The sequence below is a fragment of the Capricornis sumatraensis genome, chromosome 16, assembly GCF_032405125.1.
Source record: "Capricornis sumatraensis isolate serow.1 chromosome 16, serow.2, whole genome shotgun sequence".
In the NCBI taxonomy this organism is placed as follows: Eukaryota; Metazoa; Chordata; class Mammalia; order Artiodactyla; family Bovidae; genus Capricornis; species Capricornis sumatraensis.
Window position 1 is genome coordinate 8,000,075 of NC_091084.1, and position 23,652 is coordinate 8,023,726.

Genomic DNA, 23,652 nt, shown 5'->3' on the forward strand with positions numbered 1-23,652 from the left:
TACCCAAACTCACGTCCATGGAGTCGGTGATGCCATCCAACCATCTCATCCTCTGTCATCCCCTTCTCCTCCTGCCCTCAATCTTTCCCAGCATCACAGTCTTTTCCAATGAGTCAGCTCTTCACATGAGGTGGCCAAATTATTGGAGTTTCAGCTTCAGCATCAGTCCTTCCAATGAATATTCAGGGTTGATTTCCTTTAGGATTGACTGGTTTGATCTCCTTGCAGTCCAAGGAACTCTCAAGAGTCTTCTCCAGCACCACAATTTGAAAGCATTGATTCTTCGGTGCTCACCCTTCTTTATGGTGTCACATCCATACATGACTGCTGGAAAAACCATAGCTTTAACTACATGGACCTTTGTCAGCAAAGTGATGTCTCTGCTTTTTACTATGCTGAGTTTGTTATAGTTTTCCTTACAAGGAGCAAACGTCTTTTAATTTTGTGACCAGGAAGGATCAAACCCATGCCCTCTGCAGTGGAAGCATGGAGTGTTAACTGCTGGAGCACTAGGGAAGTCCCCCACTTATCTGTGTTTTTAACACAGACTCTGATATAGAGCTGAGACTGAGAATTATTGTCTTAATTTGAATTTTTCCTCACCGGGAGGACAAAGGGGAGATTACCAGGTAAGATAAATGGAAAGGAAAGTGTGAATCAGATTTCTGGACCTCAGTTTAGTTACCTTTAAAATGAGGATAATAACCCCTTCTTCCTTGGGTTATGATGAAGCTTAAGGGAGGCAATATGTAGCCAACATCTAAGACTGACTCCTACAGAGTGAAGACACTTAGTGCACACTTTCTGCTCACTTAATAGTAAAGGCTGCCAGCTTCATGCAGTGTTTAATACAGCTGGTTTGTGTGATCTTTAACTTAACCACTATACTCTATGTGAAGGGTGTGTAAGTTACACCCTGACTGCCCTGAGCTCTGGATGCTGAAGAAAGCTGTATGGAAATTACTTCATCACTCAGTGGCTTAACCTTGAAGCACTTCTCTTTCTGGAAATGTGGAGCTTTTCAACATTGTTGACTCAATTTACAGAATGAGCACAAAAAGAAACATAAGTTAATCACATCTGCAATGCAGAGAAGAGTGCACTGGAGGGTTTACTTGCGACTTTCAAATGCACTGTCTCATCCAATCCCCCTGAAGCCATGTGAGAGAGAAGTTAACGTCCCAGTTACATAGATGTGGAAGTTGAGGCCCAGAAGAACTTAGATGATTTGCTGAAAGTTACCTAAGTAAGAAGTGGCAGAAGCGCAAATTGAACCCAGTTAGTATTAGTATGATTTCATGCCTGATGCTCTTTACCTTCACCATCAATGATTCCAACAATCATCTGTTCATTTGGTCAGAGGGTAGAGACATCCATGCTGACCATCACAGTTCAAAAATGCATGATGCAGAGAACATTTTTTCCTGTTCACAAACTATTCAAAAATCCATCTGCTTCACTGGGTAAACTGCACTCAGCTCTTTCCTCTACCGGCTCACATTTCCCATTGGCAAACTCCTACTCAGCCTTGAGGACTCAGGCCTCCCTGAACACCTCCAGGTAGCTTTCCCAGCTACCTGTGACACTCCAGCTAGCCAGACACATTCTCTCCCTTTTTTCTTTTCTTTAAAGCTCAAGGGAAAACAAGCTGTATCTATGCAATCAGTTTCTTCTTGGACCTAGAAAGCAAAACAGCTATAAAACGACGACTTGCTATCTCTGCAGTGGAGCAGCACATTGGATGGTGAGACAAGGTGGCTGTCTACAGGGGGTGGCAGGATGGAGACAGGATGACCCTTTGCTGCCTTTCGCTATCTCTGTCCAAAACTAAATGTCCACCATCTCCTTTACTTGCTCTGAAACCCACAGGAAACAAAACCTTCATTTAAAAAAATGTCAGCTTTTTTTTTTTATAGTAAGAAATTGGCTTAAAAGGCAAACGGTCCCCAAGTTCACACTAAAGTGGAAATGACTGATAGCTGGTCTTTTCCCAGAAGCAGATTTTCAGAGAGGGGAGGGCCTGAGAGAAGTCTGTGTCCTGGAAGGGAGGCGCAGACACCATGGAGGTGTCAGTCACACACAGAGGAAGGATTCACAAAGCGGAAGCCAGAGACCCTCACAAGTGTGGCCTTCTCCACCTCTGTACTGGGGCTGGATCTGTCATCTGGGATCCAAGTCCAAAATTCTGTTTCTTTTTTTTGTTTCCTTTTGTGTATATTTTTTTCTTTTTAATTTATTTTTTTTATTGAAGGATAATTGCTTTACAGAGTTTTGTCATTTTCTGTCAAACCTCAACGTGAATAAGCCCTAGGTATACAACACATTTACACAAACACTAGAGAACCGAGTTCACTAAAGTTTGGGATTCTTGTTTAAATCATTTCCCATTATGTTCAGGAGAAAGTACATTGATAAACCTTATAAACAAGACAGTGAATCACAATAACTCAACACAGGGCATTCTCATTTAGGGAGAAAAGGTTTTTTCACTGAAGACCTAATGCACAGAAAGCCACATCATGACTAAGTCGTGTACCCAGGGAGGTTGAGGAGAACGGCTTGAACCACTTGGAAAAAGTTAGAACATGGGGGCAAGGACCGGATCCCACATCTCTGCACATCCACATTCTGCTTTCCTCTGAGGACAAGCTCAAATTCTGCCTCCCTCAGGAAGCCTTCCCTGATTCTACCCACCCTGTGCTTTCCGCCAGACTCCCACAGCATTTCACCTGAACCACTGTTAACTTGTCTCCAATAACCTAGTACTCAGCACAGCACCTGGCACACAGGAAGTGTCAGGAAATACTTCTTGAATGAATATAATACATTGTAAACATTCATCTGCTCTCTAGATGGGTTCTAACCCAAGCCATGTTTCTTCAGCTTGTTTTAAAAGCTGTTAAAAGACTTCAGGAGGGAACTGAAGCACTTACCAAAGCCTCTCAAATAGAGACATTATTAGCACATTAACACATGCTGTACATGTTGGCATATACATTTAAGCACACGAACAGCCTGCCTTTACAGAATACAGTTGACCCTTGACCAACATAGGTTTAAACTGTCAGCCCACTCACACTTGGACTGTTTTCTTCTTTATCCCTCATTATATTTATTGGGATATAATCATTTTCCCATGGTGTGTTAGTTTCTGCTGCACAGTGAGATGAATCAGCTGTATGTGCACACGTATTCCCTCCCTCTGGGAGCTCCCTCCCAGCCCACTCCCCACCCCCACCCCCACTCCTCTAGGTCATCACTTAGCACCGAGCTCAGCTCCCGCACCAGACAGCAGGTGCCCACCAGGCATCTGTTTGATACACGGGAGTGTATGTATGTTGATCCTAGTCTCTCAGTTTCACCCCACTGGATTTCCTCAATAATAAATACTAGAGTATGACAGGATTGAGCGTTGGTTGAATCTGCTGACACGGAAGTGAAGATACAGAGGAACTGAGTATACAGAGGGTTGACTATAAATTACATGCAGATTTTCAGTTGCATAGGTCAGCACCCCAACCCCCCTTGGTAAGAGTCAACTGTATATATGTGTGTGTTTAGTTGCTCAGTCGTATCCAACTCTTTGAGACCCTATGGACAGTAGTCCACCAGGCTCCTCTGTCCATGGGATTCTCCAGGCAAGAATCCTGGGGTGGGTTGTCATGCTCTCCTCCAGGGGATCTTCCCAAGAGGAATCAAACCCAGGTCTCCCATGTTGCAGGCAGATTCTTTACCATCTGAGCTACCAGGGAAGCCCAAGAATCCTGGAGTGGTTGGCCTAACCCTTCTTCATCAGGGGATCTTCCTGACCCAGGAATCAAAATGGGGTCTCCTGCATTGCAGGTGGATTCTTTACCAGCTGAGCAACCAGGGAAGCCGCAACTGTTATATAAACATGTGTGAATGAATCTATTCAGAGCCTCTATGTGGTAGCAGTGGATATACACATGGAGTCAGAATTAGTGGGACTGAGGGCCATGGTTTGAAAAGCAGGCCCAAGGGCCCCTGCCTAGCACAGCTGCTGCAGAACCACATTGTCTGGGAGTCCTCTCTGAGTCCTTTGGGCGTACACAAGGCATCCTGTGCCCCTTCTTCCTGTCTTCTCCATCCACACAGCCAAGGTTTCCCAGCTGCCGCAGGCCTGGACCTACAGCTCCATCTGGGCCAGCCAGGTGCTGGAGGGGAGACTAGAAAATCAGTCCTGATGAGTCAATCGTAGCTGCCAGTTCAGCCTCTAAGCACACGCCCTATGATTGAATCCTGGCTCCTCCACAATGTTAGCACGTGTCTTATATAAGCCATATCACATCTCTGGATTTGATTTTATCTACAAAGTGCAGGTAACAGTAGCATCCACCCTCCAAGGCCTTGTGAGCATGGGCCAAGTTCATATACATATAGCACGTAAGTCTGGGATGTAAAAAATATTTAGCAAACGATCGTTACTATCATTACCATCAGAATTGTTTTCTATGTCTTTCCAAGGAAAATCCAGCTTGTGGACTGGGGTTTTCTATTGCATTGATGCCAAAACCACATCTTCCAGAAACTACTCTAGGACTCCCAAATGCATCCAACTTTGTCACAGCACACACAAGCACACATGCTCCTGACCTACCACAATGGGGGGAGGGGGACAGGGGGTAAGTGCAGAGATTCTCCAGTTAGACTCCTTAGTCCCAAGACACCTACCACTAATCAAAAAATATTCTACTGTTTAAGTTAACACAGCCTCAGCCTCTGACATATCCAGAAATGCTGTTTATTAACTTCAGAATTAGTCTCCTATTCCTTTTCCTAGACAACTTTGCAAAAGTAAATATGTAAAAGCCCCAAAAGCAGAGTAGCAAATTGTACTTTTTTTCCATTAAAAGGCTCCCCCATTTGAGGATACTAGATCACATTATAACATTGCAGAACTGTCAGAGTGTAATTAGCCTGCATTGCTTCACATTCCTGATGGGGCAATTGTTTAAGACACAGCTTTATAAGGGACCAAATAAAGCGGTGAGAGACCTGTGATGCTGTGATCTTCAGGGTACCCGTCAGGGGAAGGGGCAGAAGGCAGGCCGGGAGAAGCAGTCTTTGAAGACAAGGCCATGTTCAGCCTGAAGATGCTCCCACTTCTGCTCTTCCTCCACGTGCAGCTTTCCAGGGCCTTTCCAGTATCTTTTGCATCCCTAGAAGAGAAAAATAGAAACATTGTTCAGGTACCTCAGCTATCGTTTAGGTGGGTGGTTGATTTGCTGGTGATGAGAAAATTGTTTGGGTTATCTTCTCTTTTTAGTTGAAACCGCCTGAAGGAATTATGTAAATGATTTGCTAGAGGCTGAACATCTTGTTTCAATGATTAGGAGAGTTCCATACGGGGCTCTCTGAAAGCCGGGCATACAAACACGCTGAACTCTTCAAACCCTCGGAAAACATGGCTGCCAAGCTGCTCCAGCTGGGAAAACCTTTTAGAAGGAATGGTTTTAATTATAAAATGATTTTCTTTCTCACTTACCTAAGACTTCCTTTCTAGAATGTCTGCAATACAGTTACTACATGATTGGTGCTTTCTATATGAATGTGTCTGTGCAGCCAAATATCTCAGGCATACAAGAGAGTGTGAGGATGGGAAACTATTAAGAAACCAGAAATCAGTTCATCATGTGGTCCTATTTCCTAAAATCAGACTATGGGGCTGTTTATAAACTCTTGGAAGCATTGTAAAAAGAAAAACTGATAGCTTTTTCCCCATTGTTTAACTGTATGAAAGGCCAAGTCTTTAAAGAAACACAAAGGAATGCTGTCAGAAATTTGACATGTGCAGTTTTCTTAGCATTACAGTTTTAGAAAAGCATTCTTTTCTTGTTGATTCTTTTTGTTTGACTTAAAAAAAAAAAATACTTCTTAACATGATACAGTAACCCATGGCTGATAGCCAGAAGTGATTAAGTACTTATTCTGCACAGGGTGTCCTGCTCAGCATTTCTCAAATATTGTCTCATTTCATCCTACAGCAACCCTGTGAGGACAGATTATTAATTCCACTTTAGAGATAAAAGTGAATCTTAAATCATATAAGTGATGTGTTCAGGACACACAATTAATCCATGGCAGAACTAAGTTTTGAACCCAAAGCTATCTGATCTGTGTGAACACAAAATTCCTGTGTCCTGTGTCACTTGCAAAGTGCCACTTAAGGATGCTTAAGGTGAAAGAAAGAAGTCTCATAATTGGCTCGTTAACAACCTTCAGAACCTTTACTTAATGAGTTTCTGGCCCCTCTTGAAGAGCTACTGTGGTGGATAAAAGGCTAATGAGAGTGATGCTGCTGTCACTCCAAAACATGTTTGGCATTCTTCTCTTAAAATTTTCAGTTCTCATTTGGGAAGCAATGTGGTGAATTGGGACCCGATTATCATCTTGGCAAGCTCCTTATTTTTTTGCATCTTCATGGCTGTGTGAATGATTAACCCTCCTCTACAATAGTGAAAAGAGGATAAAAAAAAGAGAATCTGCGTTGCTGCAACTAATACTTCAAGAAGTCAATAAATGCTTCTGCTGTTTTGTTTCGTTTGCTTTTTAATAAAAAATAAGAAGGCAGTCTCCTAACTGTATACTAGCCTTTTGCTTGAGATGTCTATCTTACCCCTCACGAAATACCAGTGTTTATGAATAATAGTAACTGTAGCACTGAAGGGATGAACTGTTCTTTCCAGTAGGCGCTTTTCTCTCAAAATCAACCAGCAAATTTGTGCTTTTATCTTTGTGGCAATCAGGTTATTAGCCCTGGTTTGACCTCTGCAATACCTTAAAAAGGAATGCAAAACCCCAGAGAAGTGAAGGCAGTTTCACAGCAAATCCCTTATATGTTTGTCTTTTTCCAGAATTACCTAGAGAAGTTCTACCAATTGCCAAGGTACAAATATAAGTCTGAAAGAAAGAGCAAAACTAATGTGATTGTTGAGACACTTAGAAGAATGCAGCAATTCTTCGGGCTGAACGTGACAGGGAAGCCAAATGAAGAAACCTTGGAAATGATGAGAAAGCCTCGCTGTGGAGTGCCTGACTCGGGCAACTTTATGAGAACCCCAGGAAACCCCAAGTGGGAAAAAACTAAGCTGACCTACAGGTGATATTTCTCGAGTTTCAGAGTTTATTCACTGAGCCAGTGTTCACTGAACTCTTACTGTGTTAGATACTGATACAGAATTTGGAATCCACTAGAGACAAGTAAATATCCGTGTTCTTACACAGTTTAGATTCTAGTGAATGAGTGAGAGGATAAAGTGGCGAAGATCCTATGGGTTCTTGTCAATCCAAAGCCTGCCATTTTTGGTCTCCTTTCTCTAACAGTCTAAAGGGGACTGTGGCAAATTTAGGCTGTCTAAGAACTCATGTCGGTGGTTCGTGGTTTAGTCACTAGGTTATGTCTGACTGTTTATGACTCCATGGACTGTAGCCCACCAGGCTCCTCTGCCCATGGGACTTCCCAGGCAAGAATACTGGAGTGGGTTGCCGTTTCCTTCTCCAGGGGATCTTCCCCATCCAGGGATCAAATCTAAGTCTCCAGCATTTACAGGCAGTCTCCTGCATCGTGTGCAAGTGAATTCTTTACCACTGAGCCACCAGGGACCCCCCAAAAGACTTAATTATTGCTGGAGAGAATCTAGCCTCACCTTTCATCCATTTTGAAGATAATAACAGTAATAATGATACCCGATATTTATTGAAGACTACTATTTGCTGAGTAGTGAACTAAACGCTTTATATATATTTACTCTCACAAAAACTGTATGAGAGGGGTCCTATTTTACCATCCTCATTTTATGAATAAGGAAATGGATTTTAAAGACATGTAGTAACTTGTCCAGAACCCAGGTCTGTCTTCAACCCTAAGTCCTTCACCCCCTCCTTACACACTGTTCAGTGGTAGCATGTCACACGTGCAACAAACTCCAAAGTAGAGCAATTTAATCTCCCGAGGACTGCTCTTCTAAAGACTAATGTGCCTTCTCATTTTGAAGGATTGTGAACTCTGCCCCAAACTTGACAAAGACAGATGTGGAAGCACTTATTGAGGAAGGCTTTAAAGTCTGGAGTGACGTGTCACCCTTGACCTTCAACAGGACCTTGGACAAAGAAGCAGACATCCAGATTTCTTTTGCCCAAAAAGGTGGGCTCAAAGAAGTCAGGCTCGATTTTGCTTTCTCTGGCTAAATTGAAACTTGGCTAATAGCTAATACAAATTGTTTTATTTCAGATCATGGAGACAATTCCCCGTTTGATGGACCCAATGGAATTCTTGCTCATGCCTTTCAGCCGGGCCCAGGTATTGGAGGAGATGTTCATTTTGATGCAGAAGAAACGTGGACCAAAACCTCTGAAAGTAAGTTAGCCAAGGTTATGTCCACATGCAGCTTCTCACTTAGCTTCCCATATTAGAATTTGCACGCCTACATGCATACACACACACACACATTATTCTTATTACCTCAAGATAAGTTAATTTAGGTTTAGAAAAAATTTTAAAAGCTAAATCCTGACCTTGTTTCCTAAGGCAGGAATCAAAACAACAAATCATGGCCAAGTCCTTCCTGTTCCTATTTTTATACAAATAATGAAGTTTTATATACCACAGTATCAGAGCTTATGGCTCACAAAATCTAAAATATTTGCTATCTGGACTCTCATAGAAAAAGTCTGCTTACCACTGATTTAGCACATGTCTTTATTTTAATATTGTGAAATTTTATGATGCTTGAAAAGATTTCTACTTTGTGACATTCAGAAATAATTAGATTTATTTAGACAACTGACCTACTTAGGAAAGAGCAGCCATCTAGATATTCTTCTTTATCTAGTCATTTCATCTTCATAGAGCTGTTTTTTCAAAGATATGTTCCCATATAGCAAACTACCCCTTTCAGGAGAAGACTCAGGGTAAGAATAAGATCACCTGAAGAGAACTGAGTGGTGCTTTAAAAGGTTATAGGGTGACAAGAGGCCATGGGACACTTTTTTGAAAATAATAAGAAAGGAACATTTTATCTTCGCTTGGGACCTGTTCCTCCCACCATTTCCTCAACATCAGTGAGCTAAGTATTTATTATACCTAGATCCCTGTGCTTGAAGCTGTGTGTTCACAAAGATAATAAGCTCTCCCCATGACTTCAGATTCTTGTTGCCCTTCCCACCAGGTTAGATGGTCACTACTGCTCACCTGACCCAGAGTCCCACCTGGACTGTTCACCTCTGGTCTCTGTCCCTCTGACTCTCCCCAACACTGCAAGGAGTTTTGTTCTTGGAAAGCTCACGTCCACATTTGGAAAGCCTGGTATTTACATTTTCTAGGCCAGATATGTGCACTTGACACTGACAGCTCTTGGGGAACATCCAACATCATCTTTCATGGCTTGTCTTTGCATTTCACACAGAGCAGCCACACTGCAATTTACTGTTCCCAGATGACAGCATCTGCTTTCCAACCGTCCTACACTGGCTCACGTTGCTTCCTCTTCCTGAAATGCCCTTGCCCACACCCAAAGCCCCACCTTTCAAAATCTCTCTTTTTCCATACTATACCAATTGGTATGGAAACACCCCATTTTGTCTTCTTCTCAGAATCCTAGTAGCCTTTGTTTTGTCTTCTCTGACTTCCCTCCTCATTATTCTGCACATTCAAGTTTCTGCACGTGTCTCCCTGGCTAGTCTATGCATCATGATAAATCCCCCAGAGCCGCTTCCCCAGTATTTCAGGCATGCAAAGATGTTTTTTTAAGTATTCTTGAATGCAAGGTGGAAGGATGTGAGGATCAAGAAAGTAAGTCTTAGAACATGGGTAGAGTATTCCAGGCTAATTATCATCAGGAAGTGTTGAACACTGGAAAGAGCACAGGTCTTGCTATCATAACCGGGTTCAACCCCAGCTCTACCACTTATTAGCTGCAAGACGAATAACAAGGGTCCAAAATCTCTGGGCTTCAGTTCCTTTCCTGTAGAAGTATTTCTAATAATATTTCATAAGAATGTTGCTGATTAAATATTATTACAATGACTAGTATATAAGAAAGTGCTCTACAACTATGATTATTTTTATAAGTAGGCAGTGTTAGAAAATGCACCATGTGTTTGTGAGATGGCACGTAGACCAGCTGGAGGGAAGGGTTCACATCAGAAATCCAGTCCTCAGACGTCTGCCGGAGCCAAATGCAGTAGTCTTGGACTTGGCAAAGGAGCTTGGGCTTTGTTTGACAGGAAGTGCAAGCCTTGAAAGTTTTCCAGTTCCTAGTTACAAAAGGCACCGGACTCATGGAAGTCAAAAGACAAGAGTAGGGACCAATAAGTGGCACGGTTTGTCTCTTTCTGGTGGAAAATTCCTGATGCTTCCTGGAGAGCTCAGAATCAAGGAAGAGCCGGCACTAGGCTCTGCGTGGTCAGGAAGCCAAAGGGAGTCAACCCCACACGGGAGGCCCATCTCGCAGGCTGACCGGCTTCTTTTCTATGTGCCTCTTCACTGCGACTCTGCTCGTGGTGCTATGGGTCTGGGAGGCTGGCGAGGAGCAGGTGTGGGATAGGGCCTCTGAGAGTCTTGAGACCTGTGATGGCCTCGTCATCATTTCCCTAAACCTCAGGTCTGTGAATTATGAGAACTGGAAGAAAGGCAGTCCTCTTGGTTCTAAGACCTGATGAGGCACTCATTACTTTTAATCGCAACCTATGACTCCTACCTTGTTTCCTTCCAGCCTCTATTTCATCAGATAATGAAGAGGAAAGGGAGAAGTCAGGCAGTTTTGGCCTGGAAGCTGCATTCCTCAAGATCCAGTTCCCACTACCCTTCAATCCACTTCAACCCATTCACTGCACATGCTTGCATTTCAGATTACAACTTGTTTTCTGTTGCTGCCCATGAATTCGGCCATTCCTTGGGGCTGGCTCACTCCTCTGATCCTGGGGCCTTGATGTATCCCATCTACACTTTCAGGGACCCCAGCAGCTACTCACTGCATCAAGATGACATCAATGGCATTCAGGCCATCTACGGTAAGGTCGTCTGAAGTATGTGGTGACACGTGGGCACGTCAGGGATGCTCACTGCAGTCTGCTATGATGATGGATGTTGGAGGGTACCTGGGAGCCCATCAGGAGAATACACAGGGAAAATGTGGTGGGTGCGGGCCATACAGTAATGTGCAGCCCTGAAAAACTCTGAATCAGGTGGACACAGATGAGTCTTTCTGAGAAGGAAATGGCGACCCACACTAGTACTCTTGCCTGGAGAGTTCCATGGATGGAGGAGCCTGGTAGGCTACAGTCCATGGGGTTGCAAAGAGTCGGACATGACTGAGTGACTTCACTTTCTTTCTATAGTTCCTTTTGGAGAAGGAAATGGCAACCCACTCCAGTGTTCTTGCCTGGAGGATCGCATGGACAGAAGGGCCTGGTGAGCTACAGTCTATGGGGTTGCAAAGAGTCGGACACAACTAAGCAACTAACACACACACACAGATGAGTCTTTAAAACATTGTGATTCCTGGATAAGAAACAGAATGATACATATTACACAGTGTACAAATTATGCAATATGTTGAAGCCACACAAATTAAGAATGCATACAGACAAAGCAAAGCATTTTCAAGAAACATGCTAACAAACATATATTTACATATATACACATGTTGAACATATCAAGATTGTTGTCTGTGACAGAAAGAAGTGGGATGGAGTATAAAGAGATATAAATGTTTTTTTAAAGCTGAGACTGACACTTTCCAGGGAGGAATATAGAGGCCTTTGGCTCTGTCTATGTGTGGTCTGTCAGACCTCTCCACCATGACCCGCTCATCTTGGGTGGCTCCAAGGGCATGGCTTAGTTTCATTGAATTAGACAAGGCTGTGGTCCTAGTGTGATTAGACTGACTAGTTTTCTGTGATTATCATTTCAGTGTGTCTACCCTCTAATGCCCTCTTGCAACACTACCGTCTTACTTGGGTTTCTCTTACCCTGGACATGGAGTATCTCTTCACGGCTGCTCCAGCAAAGCGCAGCCACTGCTCCTTACCTGGGAAGACGGATATCTCCTCACCGCCGCCCCTCCTGACCTTGAACGTGAAATAGCTCCCCTAGGCCCTCCTGTGCCCACACAGCCACTGCTCCTTGGATGTGGGGTCATGTTGGAGAGGTCTGACAGAATGTGGTCTACCGGAGAAGGGAATGGCAAACCACTTCAGTATTCTTGCCTTGAGAACCTTATAAACAGTATGAAAAGGCAAAATGATAAGATACTGAAAGAAGAACTCCCCAGGTCAGGAGGTGCCCAATATGCTTCTGGAGATCAGTGGAGAAATAACTCCAGAAAGAATGAAGGGATGGAGCCAAAGTAGAAACAATACCCAGCTGTGGATGTGACTGGTGATAGAAGCAAGGTCCGATGATGTAAAGAGCAATATTGCATAGGAACCTGGAATGTCAGGTCCACGAATCAAGGCAAATTGGAAGTGGTCAAACAGGAGACGGCAAGAGTGAACATCGCCATTCTAGGAATCAGCAAACTAAAATGGACTGGAATGGGTGAATTTAACTCAGATGACAATTACATCTACTACTGCAGGCAGGAATCCCTCAGAAGAAATGGAGTAGCCATCATGGTCAATGAAAGAGTCCGAAATGCAGTACTTGGATGCAATCTCACAAATGACAGAATGATCTCTGTTCATTTGCAAGGCAAACCATTCAATATCACAGTAATCCAAGTCTATGCCCCAACCAGTAATGCTTAAGAAGCTGAGTTGAATGGTTCTATGAAGAACTACAAGACCTTTTAGAACTAACACCCAAAAAAGATGTCCTTTTCATTATAGGGGACTGGAATGCAAAAGTAGGAAGTCAGGAAACACCTGGAGTAACAGGCATATTTGGCCTTGGAATACAGAATAAGGCAGGGCAAGACTTAATAGAGTTTTGCCAAGAAAATGCACTGGTCATAGCAAACACCCTCTTCCAACAACACAAGAGAAGACTCTACACATGGACATCACCAGATGGGCAACACCAAAATCAGATTCATAATATTCTTTGCAGCCAAAGATGGAGAAGCTCTATACAGTCAACAAAAACAAAACCAGGAGCTGACTGTGGCTCAGATCATGAACTGCTTATTGCCAAATTCAGATTTAAATTGAAGAAAGTAGGGAAAATCGCTATACCATTCAGGGATGACCTCAATCAAATCCCTTATGATTATACAGTGGAAGTGAGAAATAGATTTAAGGGCCTAGATCTGATAGATAGAGTGCCTGATGAACTATGGACGGAGGTTCGTGATATTGTACAGGTGACAGGGATCAAGACCATCCCCATGGAAAAGAAATGCTAAAAAGCAAAATGGCTGTCTGGGGAGGCCTTACAAATAGCTGTGAAAAGAAGAAAAGCGAAAAGCAAAGGAGAAAAGGAAAAATAAAAGCATCTGAATGCAGAGTGCCAAAGAATACCAAGAAGAGATAAGAAAGCCTTCCTCAGCAATCAATGCAAAGAAATAGAGGAAAAGAACAGAATGGGAAAGACTAGAGATCTCTTCAAGAAAATTAGAGATACCAAGGGAACATTTCATGCAAAGATGGGCTCGATAAAGGACAGAAATGGTATGGACCTAACAGAAGCAGAAGATATTAAGCAGAGATGGCAAGAATACACAGAAGAACTGTACAAAAAAGATCTTCAAGACCCAGATAATCATGATGATGTGATCACTCACCTTGAGCCAGACATCCTGGAATGTGAAGTCAAGTGGGCCTTAGAAAGCATCACTAAGAACAAAGCTAGTGGAGGTGATGGAATTACAGTTGAGCTATTTCAAATCCCGAAAGATGATGCTGTGAAAGTGCTGCACTCAATATGCCAACAAATTTGGAAAACTCAGCAGTGGCCACAGGACTGGAAAAGTTCAGTTTTCATTCCAATCCCAAAGAAAGGCAATGCCAAAGAATGCTCAAACTACCGCACAACTGCACTCATCTCACATGCTAGTAAAGTAATGCTCAAAATTCTCCCAGCCAGGCTTCAGCAATATGTGAACTGTGAAATTACAGATGTTCAGGCTGGTTTTAGAAAAGGCAGAGGAACCAGAGATCAAATTGCCAATATCTGCTGGATCATCGAAAAAGCAAGAGAGTTCCAGAAAAACATCTATTTCTGCTTTATTGACTATGCCAAAGCCTTTGATTTGTAGATCACAATAAACTGTGGAAAATTCATAAAGAGATGGGAATACCAGACCACCTGACCTGCCTCTTGAGAAACCTATATGCAGGTCAGGAAGCAACAGTTAGAACCGGACATGGAACAACAGACTGGTTCCAAACAGGAAAAGGAGGACGTCAAGGCTATATATTGTCACCCTGCTTATTTAAATTATATGCAGAGTACATCATGAGAAATGCTGAGCTGGAGGAAGCACAAGCTGGAATCAAGATTGCCGGAAGAAATATCAATAACCTCAGATATGCAGATGATACCACCCTTATGGCAAAAAGTGAAGAGGAACTCAAAAGACTCTTGATGAAAGTGAAAGAGGAGAGTGAAAAAGTTGGCTTAAAGCTCAACATTCAGAAAACAAAGATCATGGCATCCGGTCCCATCACTTTATGGGAAATAGATGGGTAAACAGTGGAAACAGTGTCAGACTTTATTTTGGGGGGCTCCAAAATCACTGTAGATGGTGACTGCAGCCATGAAATTAAAAGATGCTTACTCCTTGGAAGAAAAGTTATGACCAACCTAGATAGTATATTCAAAAGCAGAGACATTACTTTGCCAACAAAGGTCCGTCTAGTCAAGGCTGTGGTTTTTCCAGTGGTCATGTATGGATGTGAGTGTTGGACTCTGAAAAAAGCTGAGCGCCAAAGAATTAATGCTTTTGAACTGTGGTATTGGAGAAGACTCTTGACAGTCCCTTGGACTTCAAGGAGATCCAACCAGTCCATTCTGAAGATCAGCCCTGGGATTTCTTTGGAAGGAATGATGCTAAAGCTGAAACTCCAGTACTTTGGCCACCTCATGCGAAGAGTTGACTCATTGGAAAAGACTCTGATGGTGGGAGGGATTGGGGGCAGGAAGAGAAGGGGATGACAGAGGATGAGATGGCTGGATGGCATCACTGACTCGATGGATGTGAGTCTGATTGAACTCCAGGAGATAGTGATGGACAGGGAGGCCTGGCGTGCCGCGATTCATAGAGTCTCAAAAAGTCAAATATGACTAAATGACTGAACTGAACTGAACTGATCTGAAGTGTGGTCTGAATCATTCCGTCTCTCCTTCCTCTTGCCCTCCTACCCCCTAGTAGCTGTAGGAACAAGAAGCCAGAGAAAGGTTTGCAACTCTATCTCTAAAAAAACAAGAATTAAAAGTTTTGATGGGACAGGAGTGTTGTGGAGTCACAATGGGTAAAACATTCTCCCTTTCTGGTAAGACAGCTGTATCAAAAGCAAGCAGGCTAGCGTTCCACAACTATGATTTTTTTTCATGACAGTAGAATTTTCAGGAACAATGAGACCTAGTCTAACTGCCCCTACTTCCCAATTCCTTTTCCTCTGAAAACACCTCCTTTCCTCGCTCACCCATATTGTAACTGCTTGCAACCTTTTGTTCTGCAATGAGAAAATACATTACAATTTAAATATTCATAGGAAAAATATTTCTAAAATTGAACTTAGATTTATGCTGTTTGGCAGAAGACTGATAGATAACAGCTTCTTGAAGGTGGATTTTTTGTGGGAAATGAGAAAGTAAATACTGAGTGACTAAACATTCAGAAAGAGGAACCAAGAAGGGAAAGAAACATGGGATTCTGATTTTAAACTGGCAGAGGGGAAGGGAAAGAATCCACATTTCTTTGCTTCACAACTTAACCTGGAACTGTCCCTAAAGTCACAACTACTCTTTTGTTTATTTTTTTATCTAATTCTTCGGGTGTGCTGGGTCTCCGTTGCTGCCCAGGTTTTCTCCAGTTGCGGCAAGAGACAGCCTCTCTTCGTTGCAGTCCACGGACTTCTCACGGCAGTGGCTTCTCCTGTCGCGGGGCACGATCTCCAGGGCGCTCAGGCTGCAGTGGTCACGGTCCATGGGCTCTCTAGTGGCGGTTCCCGGACTCTAGAGTGTGGCAGACGGGCTTAGCTGCTCCATGGCATGAGAGACCTTCCCAGATCAGGGATCAGACCCATGTCTCCTGCATTGGCAGGGGGACTCTTTACCAACTGAGTCATCAAGGAAGACCTGTTTAATTTTTTAATTATATAAAAAGACTTTTAAGAGAGCCTAATGTGTGATTGGAGAAGGAAACGGCAACCCACTTCAGTATTCTTGCCTGGAGGATCCCAGGGATGGAAGAGCCTGATGGGCTGCCATCTAGAGTTGGACACAGCTGAAGCAACTTAGCAGCAGCAGCAGCAATGTGTGATTACTTTAACACCTTGTAGGATGGTCAGGTAGCATTTCTTTTCATATGAAGACCCTTCACTCACCTGAGATGTATCGAGTGTACACCCTGGGCTTATGTTTATAGAAAGTCTTTTTTAAATTTCAGGACCCTCAAGCAACCCTGTCCAACCTACTGGACCAACCACCCCCACCGCCTGTGACCCCAGACTGACATTTGATGCTGTCACCACGCTCCGTGGAGAAATACTTTTCTTCAAAGACAAGTATGAGAATGAAATATTCCTTTTTTTTGACTTCTTTTACTGCCTAACTTAAAACTGTTCTAATTAAGTCACATATTACATATTACTCAGCTTTTCCTTTGAAATCTATGCATGTGAATATCATCGGAATTGATAGTGCTTTCTGGGTAACTCAAAACAACCCGGAAAAGAAAAAATAGTTAAAACATTTGTAAATATTCAGATGTTTCTGAAGACATAAACAAACATGGGCTCTAGCTGTTAGAAACTCTGTGGCTGGGTTTCCCCAAGACCAAAATAGTATTCGGTCCTACTGAAATTCAGTCAGGTGAATGGAACCGGTCACTTCATAAGATGCGGGAAAAATCATCTGACTGAAGTTTTCCATTTTCCATTGGCTATTTTGTGACTGTGTACCCACAGGCTGAGTGTGCTTGTATTCTAAATATCCTCATCATATCGTAGCACCAGTAATGAAAGCCTAACAAAGTAAGACTTGTCGGTGTGTGAAAATGGAGGTAGTATAAAACGTAATCGAGTAAGGCCCCTCCAGTCAGCTCCTCTGACACCTGCAGAGTTCTCACCAGATGGATGGGGTCACCACAAAGGACTGGGCATATGCTGGTCACTGAGCTGCCAGCATCCCCTTCATTGGGTGACACATCCTCTCAGCAGGCTTACAGGGCCGGTGCCAGCCCCCGACTCGCAGAAACCGCCTTCGTAGACTGTCACGTGTGCATCTCTCCTTGTGTTCCCCTAGGTACGTCTGGAGGAGGCACCCTCAGCTACCAATGGTGGAACTCAATTTCATTTCTCTGTACTGGCCGTCCCTGCCAAATGGCATACAGGCTGCTTATGAGGATTTTGACAGGGACCTAATTTTCATATTCAAAGGTAACTGCTTGAGGTTTTCCTCTTCTTTTAGTTCCTGGTGCAGGGAAGGGCAGGACTCCTTTGTGCTCTTTTCCAGGTTCAAAGAGGTGAGTCAAGGAGAGTGTTAACGCTGGCTGCATTTTTGTCGAGAGACCTGGGTTGGGTCCCCTGTCTGCCACTAACTGCTGTGTGAACTTGAGCAGGTTGTACCCTCTTCAGGCATTAATCTCCTCATTTACAAAATAAGACTACTTCATTAGACCACCTTTAGCGTTCTTCCACCCTCATCCCAGGCATAATTCTCTAAGATTCCCCCAAGGTTCTAGTTAAATCTCTGTATAGAAGTCACATGAGATAAGACATTCAAGTGTGGGGCCCTGAATGCCAGGCTAAGAAGTTGGGAATATTTTCCAGGTGCTGGGGAACCATGAGGGCTATCATAGCCCAATGATCTTAACTTGACCACCTTTTTCTTTTCAAGACTATTTTTTCCACTTTTATTCCTATGAAGAATTTATGCAAAGGTTAAGAAGTGATATACATTTTGTAGGAATGGAAAAAGTTTACCTGACATAAATCTGAATCATTGACAGGCACCCAGTACTGGGCTCTGAGTGGCTATGATACTCTGCAAGGTTACCCCAAGCATATATCAAGCTATGGCTTCCCAAGCAGTGTCCAAGCAATTGATGCAGCTGTTTCCTACAGGAGAAAAACGTACTTCTTTGTAAACGACCAGTTCTGGAGGTAAGATTTTTTTTCCATTAGAGATTGAAATCTGTTTTTCACCCTGTCTTGAAACCATCGATGATCAGGTATCTGAAAGTTTAACATAACTAGATGGTCTCTGATAAGCATTCTTTTTCACAAGATGATTGATGTTGCTATGGCTTTTGAAATTTTCACAAAGTTGAGACGCCTGCACAATGGTATTGAGCACTCTATATCCTGAAAAAGAGCTAAATTGAATAGAGCACTAAAGTGAGGTGCAAAGAAAGAATTAGGCTAAGTCTCATTTATTCATGAAATTCTAAGAGTTAAATTCTGCTACACTCAAGCAAATGTTATACAGAACTTGATTCCCAAGTTGAAATTATTATTTATATTTATCAGATAGAGATGATGAATCAATTAAGTAAAAGCCTTAGAAACATAAGCTCTCCTTTTTGAAAATAACACTGCACCAGCAATCAGAAATCTGTCTTAGTATTAGTGATACCAGGATATTTTATAAATAGGTATGTACCCTTACGTACAGAAATTAACCATCATTAGTTCCAATAAATAGGATATTGTGAAGAACTAATGAGAAGATATGTGTGAAGGCACTTTTTAAAGTATATACAATTTAAAGAAAACTGTTATCATTGTATATTATACTGGTCTTAAAATATGGGATGATTTTTTTTTTTCTCATCAGCTATGATGACCAAAGCCAATCTATGGAACCAGGTTATCCCCAAAGCATAGCAAGATTTTTTCCAGGAATAGAAAGTAGAGTTGATGCAGTTTTCCAGGAGAATTGTAAGTAGAAAATAAACTTAATAAATTTGTTTAATTTTTTTAAATAGCTCATTTGCATTTGATAGTTATAATAAGACTGGAATGGGGTTTTTTAATTGAAACTATCCAAGATCTTTTACAAGCTAACTCAATACATTATATCTTTTTTTTATATAGCCTTCTTCCTTTTCTTCAGTGGACCAAGATATTATGCATTTGATTTCCATGCTCGTAGAGTTACTGCAGTCGACAGAAGCAATAGATGGCTTAAATGTAGGTACAGTTGAACAAAATTAAATGTGATTGTATCCATTTTCTGAATATGGAAGGGAAGTCTAATTTTCATATCTATTACACTGTATCCTATTTATATTTTCTCAATAATAAATAGTGTTGTTTGCTATCACTGTATTCATTGGACTACTCTTGAGTGAAATTACATTTGGAGTATCCACTATTTGCAGACGTTGATTTGGTTCTCATACATTCCGTTTCATGTTAGTGAATCCATCACAAGAAGGAGATTAAGTCTTCTTTGCCACCTCAATCAATATTCATTATTACCTTAACTTGTTGATTTGACTTCTAAAATGCCCATTTATTCTTAAGTCTTTTAAATATGTCTTAAGTGTACCGGCTACATGTTATTTAGCACTGTATTTTGATTAGAAGTAAGGATTATGACCCCAGAGAAGGAAATGGTAACCCACTCCAATGTCCTTGCCTAGAAAATCCCATGGACAGAGGAGCCTGGCTAGCTATAGTCCATGGGGTCGCAAAGAGTAGGACACAGCTCTTGAAGTGAATAAACAACGACAAGTACTATGAACAGCATAAGCCGTATACATTGCCTTGACAAAAATGTGATGTTATTTTCCACTCTTGGAAAAAAATATTGTTGATACCTGTTGTGGATTGAATTGTATCCCCCTAAAAATGGTATCCAACTAGTCCATCCTAAAGGAGATCAGTCCTGGGTGTTCACTGGAAGGACTGATGCTGAAGCTGAAACGCCAATACTTTGGCCATCTCATGCAAAGAGTTGACTCATTGGAAAAGACCCTGATGCTGGGAGGGATTGGGGGCAGGAGGAGAAGGGGACGACAGAGGATGAGATGGCTGGATGGCATCATCGACTTGATGGACACGAGTCTGAGTGATCTCCGGGAGTTGGTGATGGACAGGGAGGCCTGTTGTGCTGTGATTCATGGGGTCGCAAAGAGTTGGACACGACTGAGTGACTGAACTGAAGTGAAAAATGGTATGCTGAAGCCTTCACCCCAGGAACCTATGGAACTAGCATCTCTGTTGATGTAATAAGCTAATATGAGGTTATACTAGATTAGGGTAGGTCTAAAAACTGATATTTTTATAAGAAGAGCAGACACTAGATATCCAGTTGAGAAGGCCTTGTGAAGGTGGAGCAGAGTGGGAATGATTTATCTCTATGCCAAGGATTGCTGCGACCACCAGAAGCTGCAAAGAGGCAAGGAAGGATATGCCCTAGAGCCTTTAGAGAGAGGAACATGAGCCTCCTGACTCCTTGACTTTGATTTGTAGCTTCCAGACTGTGATTTAAAAAAAAGTTTCTCTTGTTTTAAGCTACCAAGTTTGTGACAGTTACAGCAGCTCTAGGAAGCTGAAATAGTACATCTGCACTTAAGGAAATGAATCAATACAGAAAGTCAGATTTGAAACCCTGGTATCTTCCCAGGGGAGCAGCAAAAAGGAGGGGTACCACCTCCTCTCCTACCTCCTCCTTGGCTTCTAGAGTCTGAGCAAATGGGCAAGTTAGATCTGTTGTTCTTCATTTCTGTTTTCCCTGAGCTCCTCAAAAGGACACCTTCTACAGAAAACTAGGGTTTGCCAGACAAACAGAACTGTGCTGGGCACAAAAATCAGTAACTCTTATTTAATTGAATTAAACTGAGATGAGATGCATAAATTTGCTAATGGAATTTTCTATTAAAAACTTTAAGACTTGTGGGATCATAATGGTTAGTCCTGACATTAAAATCATTATAATATCCAGGGAGCCTAGGCTGGTGCTCTGGAATGACCTGGAGGAGTAGAATGGGGCAGGGGAGGGAGACTCAAGAGGGAGGGGACATGTATATAATTATGACTGATTTATGTTGATGTACAGCAGAGACCACCATAGCACTGTAAGGAAATTACCCTCCAATTAAAAAATCGTTATAATATATTAGCAGTTGTTAGAATGTAATACAATGCAGCTCATTACATAATAACTATGTGAACTATAAAATATATTTAACACTATCATATATTTTGTTCTTTTTCAGTTAAAATTTTTAAGCCCAGCAGATGATTAATTTAGTATAATTTGATACTTAATTTTGGTTCAAAATTTATCTATTAAATGAATTTAAAATAAATATTTTAAATGACTGACTTGTGATCTACTGATTTTCTTAATATACTACCACATAGTCCATCTAAAGTATAAAGGGAATTTTCAATATATTTGCGGGTGTTTTCCTTTATCAGAAATATTATACTATTGATATTAAACTTTTAGATGTTGCTTCATAGATTAATGAAATATTTTGTCAGTATTCAATGTCTTCAAAGAGTCTCTTGAGTATGTCAATACTTTATTGTCAACTTATTTTATAAGATAAAATAAAAACTAGTATATACTATAATTTCATTTATTCACTTATTCTACAATTAATCACCTACCTGTTCCAGGTACTGTGCTAGGCAAAGTGAGGGAAATGGATAAGCAAGTCATTGTATCAATGTCAAATGGCAAAAGGACCTGCAAGAATTTGATATTTCATTTTTAAGAGTCAATTTCAGACTATGGCATCTTCTAAAACTTCTTATGAAATCAGTTTTTACAAGCACAAAGATGGGAGATTCATCTCAGAATACCTGCTAGTTGTACCAGCTATTTATGACAGATTCGTGGCCCAAGCCTCATCTGTGCATTTTCAACACAAGACCTGAATTCATGTTATTTCTTTAGCCATATTTCACAGGCAAAGAAAGTGAACAGCAATATAAAGTATAGTAAAGAATTTTAAACATTAGCCCTTTTTAAGGTTTTCTTGACAACGTGTGGTATTTTCTGGATGCTGTGTTGAAGTTTTGAGTACAAGAGATGTGAGAATTTAAACTTAAAACTTTAAAGAATGATATTACTTTTATCTTAGGTTGAGTTCCTTCCAAAGCAAAGGCTAAGGCAAGACCTTGGCCCACTCACTTTATTGGGGACGTGGTCCCAGGAAGCAAGAGTGAGGTTGAGCAAGCAGAGTGAAACAGAAAGAAGGAAAGTTCATTAATTCAAGTATGTATCGCTGAGGTTTCTGCTACAGGAGCTGGGGCTCAATTCCAGCAGGACTTCCTGAGAAACTTAGAGAACTCCTTTCAGTTGTTCACTTGTTCTCCAGTGGGTGGAAGGCTGGAACATTCGTCCTTCAGCTCCCCGCCCCACCACCAGGTAGCTCGAAGGAGTTGACCTGTCAGTTCCCATGGCAGCTTAATGCCCTGAGCAAAAAGCACAAAGATACCCAATGAGTGGTTAAGGGTGGGCTGTGTAAAGTGAGTTACGCAGACCTGTCCACAGCTGCACAGCTAAGCTCAGAGGTATGCTGGGAGACTGTCACACAGGGCTCCAGAGGCACCTCCTATAACTTTGTTGCTGGGAGATTAAAGTGGGAAATTGGAGGTCTTCTCTGGGGAAACTTACTCACCTGAGAAAAGGGATTTACAAATACTCTACCTATAGAAATCTCAGTGGGGGAAAGACTTACCAGTTACCTCTATTAACACGATCCCCCTCTTCCTTTGTGGCAGTAAATTTCATCTGAGGTAGCAATGCAGCTAAAAGACTGTTTTGTAGCCTCGCTTATGGCTAGATATGGCCAGGTGTTTAATTTCTTGCCTCAAAGTGTAAGCAGAATACTGTACAGGCTTCTAGAAAGAGACTTGGCATGTACTGTCTCTTCCTTCCTCTTTCCTGCTGCCTGTATGTGCTAAGTCACTTCAGTTGTCTTTGACACTGTGCAACCCCATGGACTGTAGTCTGCCAGGTTCCTCTGTCCATGGGATTCTCCAGGCAAGAACACTGGAGTGTGTTGCCATTTCCTTCTCCAGCTGCCTGTAATGCAGACGCACTTGCACAAACTTGAGAAGCCACCTGGACCATGAGGCACTGGGCCTGAGAGATGGTTGTTCCCAGGTGTCTGCTGCTTACATCCCTGATGATGTGATATTGTCACACAAGCCTTGGACTACCAAATCTGGGCTTTTCTCATGTGAGGGAGGAAGAAATGTTTCTTAATCATTTGGTACTTGGATTTTTTCTATTACATTTCAACCAAGAAGTCCAACTAATATATCATATGAAGTGTCTGGAATCCGCCCTACCGCCCTGCAGTAAAGGTCATGGGCCAGCAACCCTGCCAAAGCACACATAGCTTCCACTCAACTTTCTTGTCTCTCAGTATTAAACAGATTGCAGATCACATCTCCAGACACTTTTTAAAAAGCTCCTAATATCAAAAACAGACACCAAAACAGAAATTTTGAAGAAATAGAGACAATCCTGGAAGCAAAAGAAAATGTCAAAATAAATGA

At 42.0% G+C, this 23,652-nt stretch overlaps 1 protein-coding gene across 1 annotated transcript; it reads left to right on the forward strand.

The window, feature by feature from the left end:
- The first annotated feature begins 5,099 nt into the window (after positions 1-5,099).
- On the forward strand, positions 5,100-19,331 carry MMP8 (matrix metallopeptidase 8). The gene is made up of 10 exons (XM_068988820.1): positions 5,100-5,210; positions 6,876-7,120; positions 8,016-8,164; positions 8,252-8,377; positions 10,870-11,031; positions 16,572-16,689; positions 17,429-17,562; positions 18,135-18,288; positions 18,962-19,065; positions 19,222-19,331. The coding sequence occupies exons 1-10, from the start codon at positions 5,100-5,102 to the stop codon at positions 19,329-19,331; spliced, it is 1,413 nt and encodes a 470-aa protein (XP_068844921.1).
- Positions 19,332-23,652: the final 4,321 nt, after the last annotated feature.

Excerpts from the sequence above, each read along its gene's own strand:
- MMP8 (XM_068988820.1), top strand. The coding sequence starts at position 5,100 with ATGTTCAGCCTGAAGATGCTCCCACTTCTGCTCTTCCTCCACGTGCAG. Across the intron at positions 16,690-17,428 it reads ATACTTTTCTTCAAAGACAA|GTACGTCTGGAGGAGGCACC; the intron begins GTATGAGAATGA and ends GTGTTCCCCTAG. Across the intron at positions 19,066-19,221 it reads TGCAGTTTTCCAGGAGAATT|CCTTCTTCCTTTTCTTCAGT; the intron begins GTAAGTAGAAAA and ends TTTTTTATATAG.